Here is a 10,032-nt window from a genome sequence, read left to right on the forward strand (position 1 = left end):
CATATAATGTTTTACAGTAAATATCTCTGCCAACATTATGTTTTAATGTTATATATTGTTGCATGATAACAATTTAAACCACAAATATTATTTGATTATGCATGTATTTTGTTATTACTTTTTTCACTCGCTGTATTCTCTATACCTGTTGAACAATTTTAATGTAAAGGATTGTACTCTCTATTTTTTTTCTTTAGTTAAACGAGAGCCAAGACAAGAAGAATATATTTCTTCGCTCCTTTTTCCTCAAAAATATACATTTAAATTTATTTTTCGCTCACCGCCTATGTTTTTTTTTTTAATATATTTTTTCAATTTTGGTGTGTGCGGCAATATTGGTGTATATTATTTGAATATTGTCAACCGACCCTGGGTAAGAATGCGTAAAATTCAAAACGGATTAAAGTGTTTGTGGGATATTGAATTTTTTGGAAACTTGCCCTAAGAGTTTTTCTAGTTTCCAAGCAATTAGTTTAAGTTGCCTCAAAAAAATGCAATAAAATAATTCCTAATTTTTAACGCGACTCTTTCTCCCAAAGAAACGTATGAAATTATGGTGTGATTCCTATCATTCATGTTGCTGATATTTTATCATGAGTGACTCTTTAACTTAAATGATAAGCAAGACGTCTCTTTTCAAAGGAAAGTGTTAATCAAGTGTTGATCTTGAGTGATATATAAAAAAATCCAGCATATCTGGCGGCAATGTGTTTTAAAAGAGAGTAAAGCCGCAAACATTGGATATGCGTGACCAGATTTAACTATCCGATTACAGGTAAACGATTCAAAAAGATTATGTTCTTTTATGAAAATACCAGGCAATGCCGATTAGATATGTCACTGGCTAAGCAGTTCAATATAATTGATATACTGAACTGAAAGCATGCATCGTCTCTTACTGTGTGTCTAAGCAGGGCACGAGATGTTGCAATTCAGCTGTTTTCAGACAGTATGAATTCATATCAAAACAGGTAAATTCATGAGTGATACATTTCTGCAAAGGAAAAAGTACTTTAAGATCATGTACCTTAGTATACGCGCTGGTCTTCATTTTCCATTCCATCACCAATATTCTGAAACATGTTGCAGGTAGGTTCAGTCGATCGTTTCTTCTACAACATATCGGACAGACCCGTGCTGACAGACTTCTTTGAAAATATTTCTATTGAGACAGACATCTGTCGTCGCTGCTTCGGTGTTATAACACCGGACAGCTAGAGACACATCAACAGAAATCAGAAAGATGTTTTCTTGGCGTGTACAGTCCAAAACCAAGAAGCTCGTCATGACTGGTGAAATCTAACTATCACACTTTCAACGAACTTTAATTCGCAGGGGCATATATCCGCGGCTGTTTGTGATCAGTCGAGCTTCAACTTTTTGAAACACATTTACTACATTATCTACTACTAATTCGTACACGGCGCTTTGTAAGTCTCTTATTTGTTTTAGAAAACTTAAAGCTGGGATGAGGTTTATATTACGGAATCAGTGGCGCAGTGGTTGGTGGGCTGGACTGCCATTCCAGCGATCCCGGTGTGATTCACGGTCGTGGCTGATACACCGACTAGTGTTCAGTGTTGGTTGATAAACTGAAATTGGTGGATGCTGTGGAGGTAAATATGACAACTGCCGTGGGTTCAAGTAGAAATAAATTGTTCCGTCCATTCCAGGGTGGGACTTTCGTAAACTACCTACGCTAAACAAGAGACTCCTATCTTTACCTATGTCTTCAAAGAATTTTCCCGCGTTTTTAACACATTAAACGGAATACAAAGAGTATTTTCTGTTATCGTCAGGGCATTTGATGACGTCGTTTCTTTATCACTTTAATGCCATGAAACTTTAAAACACTAGAGATGAAAAATTTATTGTGTCAGTTTAAACTATGTTTTCCAAGTAATGATTTCTTTTGTTTATTAATCTGTAAAACAATAGTCAATGCATGAACTACATCACACGCCGAATCTTGAATGTTAAATTCCAATATCACAATCTAGTTCAAGTCTTTTACACATTTATCAAATCATACCAGTTTTGCAAATAACATGTTGTACTGTTGATTAGACAAGTAATGATTTTAAGTAATACTGCGAAGATAGCAGTGTGAATAACACTTGCAATTGCATGCATAAGGATGAAATCAAAAGAAAATGCCTTAATTAAAATTCGGAACATCATCATTTTGCAAAATATAAAATGTCCGTGTGCCAGTTTACTCATTTATATATGAATATACAACCATGCTATTCTCCGACATCCAAAATACAATATATATGTTATACGATATATTTGAAAACAAAGATCGTATTCTAAGTGGAATTTACTGTAACAAGGAAATATGATAAATTTTCAATCCTTTTTTGGTAAGTACAGTGCATCATTTAAAAGATTCCATTTAACTTGTTTCAAAACAAACTGTGTAAAGACGAGTCATGCTTAAATGATCTAAAATAACTTAATTAATTGAAAAATTAATATTAAGGTTCATGTTACTTGTTTGGTACCTCCGCTTTTTTGAATTTCAGACTTTTTTGACTAACTCTTCACAGAATGTTTATACTGAAAAATTGACCAGATAATTTGTTTCTGTTTAAAGTAACGTCGAAACAATCTAAATATTAACTAAGTTATATGTCGACCTATTGTTCAACGAACGTGGGAGTCTTTCTAACGAGTAGATGGTACTGGGAGTTATAAATGTTGCATTTGATAGCATATACATTGACTGCCATTCTCTCTAATGTAGAGAACACAGTAATCATTAGAAGATTTTTTTAACTATGTTTCTTATAATTGGGTGATCAAGGTACATTGTTCGGACCCCTTCTCTGCAGCACATATATGGTTCTTTATGATAAAAAAATTCTTGCACTCTTCAAAACGTAAGACGAAACAAAACATGATTCAACCTTTTATTTTTCTTTCACTAGGTTTTATATATATACAAATCTGTAAACTCAGTTAATACAAGCAATGTGCATAATCAATGTAGATACATGTCCTTATGTGAAATAGAGAACAAAGCTGGGTAAACAGACGGCGCAGACAAATGACTATGCAAGAGATATTCCCTATAAAGACATAAATTAAGAAATTTATCAACAAAAGTAATTTTGTTTAACGACCTAAATGTAAGAGGTCCCATGTTCAAATTCAGATAAGGGCTGAAATATTTTCAGTCTGTTGCGTTGTCCTAAGTCGGGTAGATTATAAGTGTGCACGTATACTAGCTTGCTACTGAGCTAACTTTTATAGTGACGTGGTGTGACGTGTTCACCTTAGGTGTGAGAGGTGCCAGGTCCGAATCCCGGCCAGGGTTGAAATATGTGTCTGCTTCATAGAATCACTAAAAGCATTAAGCCTAGCAAACACAACCAGAAAATCCAACATATTACACCACCCAAAATTTGACCCAATATTGGAACTATAAAGTAGACGGCGTGCTTCAAATACCAGTCAACAATACATAGTTTATCATAATTAAAAAATTGTAAAACATTAAAAGAAGGCGGTACATGCAAGATAACATACAAAACAAATGAAACGGCAAGGGCAAAAAAGCAAATTAAAAATAGGGACACCGCCTTCACACGGTAAATAATCTATGTAAAGGGGCTTGTTTGTGGCATAAGCATTTGCACCGTGGCGAATTACACTATTTATTATGAGAGCCTGGAGGAACTTCTAACTTCTTTCATCTTACTTCTAACTTCTGCATTGTCACTGGATTTTCTTATAGAAAATATAAAAAAAAATATCATGTATTTAATTAGAGTATGTATTGATTAAGATTAAAGGTTTATGGTATTTAATCCTTACTACAGAAATCATTGACCGTACGTAAGAGAGTTCTGCCTCTGCTGTACGCTTCTGTCTCAGTAGTAATAGGTTCGGTGACAGTCGGTAAAATTCCGTTATGCTTTATTGCGGTTGTAAGCATGATGCAGACTATTTTATATGTACATGTATACTCATATTATTAACTGAATGACGTGTCAACAAAGTAAAAACATAACAGGGTTATATTATGTATAAGAAATAAGAAAATGTAAATTTTAGATGAAAAATCTGCCGAAGTATTAATCCTTGGCGTACTCTTTTAATTAAAAATTATTATGTTCCATACTGAAAATAGTAAAAAAAATCCATTGAAACGATAATTACAGTCGTCATTAAGAGACCGATAATGGAGCAGTGTACGTGCCTTACACGCAATAACCATAGTGAATACCAAGGGTAACCGAAACGTCCCCGCATTCTGCCACGTCATATAGCAATGTTAATATTTCTGGTGAGGTGATCTTGATAGATTTTTAGGCTTAGATGACAAGACAGATGAAAAAGCAATTTATTTGATACGTATCAGAATATGTCGACAATATATGAAATATGAATATGAAAGCTTCGGTATATTATAAAAATGTTATACATGGTTGTGGTATGGCTTTTGGTCATAATGGCTCACTACAGTTGTTTTATAATAGCCAGAAAGTACATCCCAGCCGTATTTTAACATCTTATTTATCTGTAGAGGCTACTTTCATATACTTCTCTGTATAGCACGAAAGTCATAAAGAGACATTTTAAAATTCTTAGTTCTTACTTCTAACTTCAAATTTCTTACTGCTTATTTCTACCTTCTTACTTCAAATTTTTTACTTCTTACTTCTTATTTCTAGGTTCTTACTTTTCACTTTCAAAAGGTGTATAATTTCTTATTTAATTTCAGTGTTACAGAAAGGACAAACTGCCTTAACCTGAAACCATCTTCTTAAGCAGTCCTTGTGGAAGACATGTTTGCAAGGTAAAGTCTTCCCTTCCGACAACAGAGAGTAACAAATCGCACACTCTTCGGTTTCCTCTTCGCTATTTTCGTTTGTTGTGTTTGCAGATTTGAACGTTACATCTGGCAGGCTGTTAAGGAGTGATCTCAAACGGTTTCGGTCATTGTATCTATTTAATTCCATCATCCCAAAAGCAAATACCACAACAAAACAGCTGAATACAGCTAAGAAAAGTCTTAAAAACCACCAACCTTTAAAGAACGGACAAATATATCTACAATAACTCTGCAAAACATTTAGTACAACCAGACACAGGCTCTTTGATACTCGCGTGTAATGTATCAGGTCTTCTAACCTACCCAGATGCTGTATAGTGTGCCATGTGAAAGATACGAAAGCACATTCCAATAACATAAAGACAGTTCGGAGTATTAGCGTACAATTTCCAGATGCAAAAAAGAGAAGCCATGGATTTATGTCTAAATGTTCCGAAACAATAACTGAGGATAAGGTTGGGGCAGTTACAAAAAGTGCTGTTAGAATCCCGACTCGCAGGTAGAATAATACACCTGGGGACACGCCACTGTTGACTGCATTAAGTATTTTGTGTTCGAGAACATCGAGTGTTTGGAAGATTATAGCGTATACGGAAAGGAATACTACCATTTTCATGGCTTCTATTTTTTCAGTGTACTCTAAAGACAAAATGTTTGCTTCAGTAAATGCTATGAGCGCAGATACTTGTACAATACCACCAATGTTCGCATCGAAAGCCTCTATTATGATTATTTCGGTAGTAAGGAATATGTGACACAGAGCAACGCACAGATTAGATAGAAGTCCAAGTCCATATGACATGAAAACAACAATCACCTGTGTCGTGCACCACACAGTTAATACTTCAAAAAGGGTATCGGATGTAGACATAGAGCTAAGTTGTGTTTGATAGATAGTTATTTCAATCAGAAATGTAAAGAGAAAATACAAAGCTCCAAAGGCAAGCATTGTATCTCGCATGAACCATTTGCCTGGAAACCGATCCGCATAGTTACCACCCTGATTTCGTCTTTCTATACGTCGTCGTAAATCTTGAATTCTAGTTCTGTATTCTAGTCTCGTCTGCTCATCATTTGTCAGTATGTGCTTAGCAGTCAGTAGCACTAATTTATTTTTATCAACTTTAATATCTACATCCATATTTGAACCTACTTCAAATATACACACTTTTAATAATAATGTACTTTCTATCCAATATGAAACTTCCGACAGAAAAGAAGGAAATATACTTAAAACGCTTAGAATATTGGGAACAAGGGTCGCAAATAATGCAATGTATACCCAGGTGGATATATGCACTTTCCTTCTGTGTACGAACGCTCCAGGTCTGCAACAAAGGTATACAATCTGCATTGAAATGGAACATATCTCTGGTGCCCTCGATTGTTCTGTTACATTTGGCCAAACAAGAACATTCTTTTCATGGCAAATACCATCTGCTTCATCGTGGTGGGTCCAATAATCAATTCGTTTCAACCATGTGACGGCTACATCTATTGTAAGGACAGTGTATACTTGCAGAAGGACTCCGCTGTTGAATGCCCATGTTCCAACCAAGGGAAATACAACTATAAAATACAAATACTCATGACAATTACCTTCAAAGTTTACAAAAAGGTCTGATACAAATTCAAGTATATCCTTTGAAAATTTAGTATAAAGTTTATTTATTAAACATAATAAATGCAACCCTCCAATGATGGACCAAATAGGTTTGTAATGTCCCTAACTTAACGTCACAGCTACGTATTTAGAAATGAACAGCTTACTCACTAGTGACACAGTTTCTCTGAAAATGTATCTTTACAATGTTCTCTGTCATGTCATAGAGCTGGCTCTGAATGTACTCTATTGACACGTACATGACCTGCATAGACCCTTTAACTACATGATCGTGACCTGTGATGAGAAAATTCCACCATAACCGCACGTTAAGATAATTTGAAAATATTGTGTAGCACAATTGTACGGTTCAGTAAGTGATAATAATTTCACGTTTTTGTGCTATGTTGAATCTTCCACAAATTAACAAAATGTATCTGTCTGTGTCTTGCAGTAAATTTACATCTATATCATAAACTAAGCACTGACAACATTACGTTATAATTATGACCTTTTCATCACCTAAAACATATAAGCTATAACTTGCGAACGATTTATCTATTCCGTATCAAGCTATATAAAAACATTCATGGATATGTTTGATAACAGTTCGGGACTTTTTAAAAGTCTATCGTAATTGGCAATCTAAACCGCGAAGGGAAAAGTGTACTCTTAAAACAACGTTCAATGATAAAACCATAAAACATGAACTTATAACACAGTATATGTTCTGAGGTACGCATTAAGAGAAAATAGTTTACATATTTTATGCAGTCAACAAATTTTATGCAGTCGGACCGCTTACATGCCAGCAGTAATATGAAATATTCAGCGATTTGCATCTGTTTGTGAGACATATTTAGTTTCGTTTTGATTTTCGAGGAACGAGTAAATACATGTGTAAATATAATCAATCTTAAGTTGTTTAGTCCTTATTTATCAACGTTCTGAGACTCAAAATGTGATTTGTTGTTTAAAAAAAAATTGTGTTATGTTGATTAAATGAGTACAACTGCATTAGCATAGTCTTATATTTTGAAATAAATAGCACTTCTTGACTGTTCTCCAAACGGAAATAGACAGTGTGAAATGACCATTTGTGGGTATATCAATGACGCAAAGTAAAATTATGCATCATGTTCTGTTTATTTATTTATCACAGAGGCGAGACTAGTATAAAATGCTTTTATTAAGTTCACAAACATTGAAACGTGAAGCCCAATCCTTGATTTGTTGATAAATGCCAATATAAAAGATGTGTAAATGTTCCAAAAATCTATATAATGGTTCAAAATCACTTAACAATTGAAATTTAATAGTACGTTTTCCTTAAATATTCTACACTAGAAAACAGTATTTGTGTTTTAGAATATACTCGGGCATCTATAAAACACTTAATAGGCTAGTTTATGTCTCCACCATTCTTAAGATGTCCTGTAACTTTGTAAGAGGAGTCCATATATTTGCTGTTTATCGCGCCAATACCAATCAATTTATGTGAAAATACACCGGCCATGTAAAGTAACAATTAAATGGCAGGTATCTACAATATCTATGTACTCTATGAAATAAATACTCAAAGCCGTTTCGTGTTTCTATTGTTAGGAATTATTGATTATTAGCAAATACCTTTTGTAATGTATTTTTAGCTTGGCAAGTCCGCCAAGATCATAAACTTGAATATACATTTTATTTTAGGAAAGTATTATTCTTTCCTTAGCATTGTTTCGTTGTTTTTTTTTTTTTTTTTTTGTATTGAACTTATTTTCCTTCTTAAGTTGAACGTTATAATTTTCAAAATATAGTAAGTTACACCAAAACCAGTAGCTTAAGAATATTGAGGTTCACAAGCCGGGTAATTGTTTTCAAATGAAATGTATTAATAGAATACAAATGCAGTTATATCAAAAAAAAAAAGGAACAGTTGACAATGACATCGGAAAATAACGATAAACACCAATATAAAATAAATCAATACACCACTTCTATAAATAAAATAATTATCAACAAAATCAATTTTCGTTACGCGTAATTTCATTTTAAAATCCCTATATCAATTTTCCTATAAGCCGAATGTGTTGAGTTTGTTTTATATAGGACTTACCGACAAAACATTTTCAAGTTCTTATCCTAGTCATATTGTTGTATCATGAGTGACACTCGCCTCCGTATCGGACGATGAAGAGGAAAATATCAATAATCCAGTAATTAGAATACGGACTTAGAAGTAGCCATTGGTGAATTATGAAAATCAACGGAACCCTAAGCAATATTTCACACAAATATTTCTTTCCCGGTGAAGTATCATCCATATAATCATCACATTTTTCACCGATTCGAAGTGCTTGCTTCTCAATATGTTCAAACAACCTTTGTGTATAGTTCTGTACAAATTGAGCTCCTTTATCTACGGTCTCCATGATCCTAATGTAGAATTTTCAGTTGGAAAACCCAAATATTGACAAATACCTATATTTAGCACACATGATAAACATATGTAATGACTTGTTGTGCAATCCGAAATTAGCATTTCTCTACATGTCATCGATATATATTTTGTTACTCTATCATTTAACATATCGTCATTCGATTTGCGTGCAACATACTGTCATCTGTATTTCAAGTGCATTCTTGTGTAATAAGCGTACATAGACCCTTTTTAGATATATATATATGTATATTGGAAAAACAATCACTAAATTTAAATTTTTGTATATTCATTTTAATCGATCATTTGTTCCGAAAAATACCGAGGTCAGGATTGGAAATTGACTTGTGAAAACCCAATATATTGTATAAATAGGTAGTTGTTATTACAAACTACCCAGTTTTATAAATAGGTCATACACACTATTTCTAGAAGAATGACCTATGTTTTATAAATAGCAATTATACACTATTTCAAGATAAACGACCTATGTTTTATAAATAACAATTATACACTATTTCTAGATAAACGACCTATGTTTTATAAATAGCAATTATACACTATTTCAAGATAAACGACCTATGTTTTATAAATAGCAATTATACACTATTTCTAGATAAACGACTATGTGTTATAAATAGCAATTATACACTATTTTTAGATAAACGACCTATAATGGTTGTTATACAGCTAGCGTGTGTGTGTAAGTTCGTGTAGGTGTGTGCGCGCGCGCGCGTACGTGTGTGTGTATGCGTGTGTGTGTGCGCGTGTGTGTGTTTATCGCCATTTTCAATTTTGTAGACATATATACGACGTTATCTACTTGTAGTGTTGAACTCAAGTTCTGCCTCACGGGAATATCACGCCGTGGACACGTGACATGTTACATTATATCGACATCGGGATGACCAGTCACAAATTCTTAAAGAGGCACATGACGAAATAATATTCCAAATTTAGAACTTCTGCGTTTATACTGCGCAGTTTCCTACGTTGGTTATCTGCCTCTTTATTCTTTTATAAACTATCAACTCACAGAAGAAAACAGTTGCACAACGCATGACCCACGCCAGAAACTTAAAGCCTACTTATGACAAACTTTGACCTTATGACATGTTAGGAGTAGATTGTGCAAGAAACCTGCTTCAAGAAACCTGA

At 33.8% G+C, this 10,032-nt stretch overlaps 1 protein-coding gene across 2 annotated transcripts; it reads right to left on the minus strand.

Annotated features, from left to right (window-relative positions):
• Positions 1-2,901: 2,901 nt before the first annotated feature.
• On the minus strand, positions 2,902-9,046 carry LOC123544895 (RING finger protein 145-like). Of its 2 annotated transcripts, XM_053540693.1 has the most exons (3): positions 8,551-9,046; positions 6,618-6,743; positions 2,902-6,412 (listed from the first exon to the last, which is right to left on the minus strand). In XM_053540693.1, exons 2-3 carry the CDS (start codon positions 6,715-6,717, stop codon positions 4,719-4,721), a joined length of 1,794 nt encoding a protein of 597 aa, XP_053396668.1. In that variant the 5' UTR covers positions 6,718-6,743; positions 8,551-9,046; the 3' UTR covers positions 2,902-4,718. The 2 variants fall into 2 exon arrangements, with proteins under 2 accessions (XP_053396668.1, XP_053396673.1); XM_053540698.1 differs by lacking the exon at positions 6,618-6,743 and having other exon boundaries at positions 8,551-9,040.
• Positions 9,047-10,032: the final 986 nt, after the last annotated feature.

Source organism: Mercenaria mercenaria, chromosome 1 (assembly GCF_021730395.1).
Source record: "Mercenaria mercenaria strain notata chromosome 1, MADL_Memer_1, whole genome shotgun sequence".
Lineage (NCBI taxonomy): Eukaryota > Metazoa > Mollusca > Bivalvia > Venerida > Veneridae > Mercenaria > Mercenaria mercenaria.

Bases quoted from the DNA above. Each gene is read 5' to 3' on its own strand.
- LOC123544895 (XM_053540693.1), bottom strand. From the start codon at position 6,717: ATGCAGGTCATGTACGTGTCAATAGAGTACATTCAGAGCCAGCTCTAT. The intron at 6,413-6,617 runs GTGAGTAAGCTG...TGTATTTTATAG, and splicing joins TCAGAGAAACTGTGTCACTA to TTGTATTTCCCTTGGTTGGA.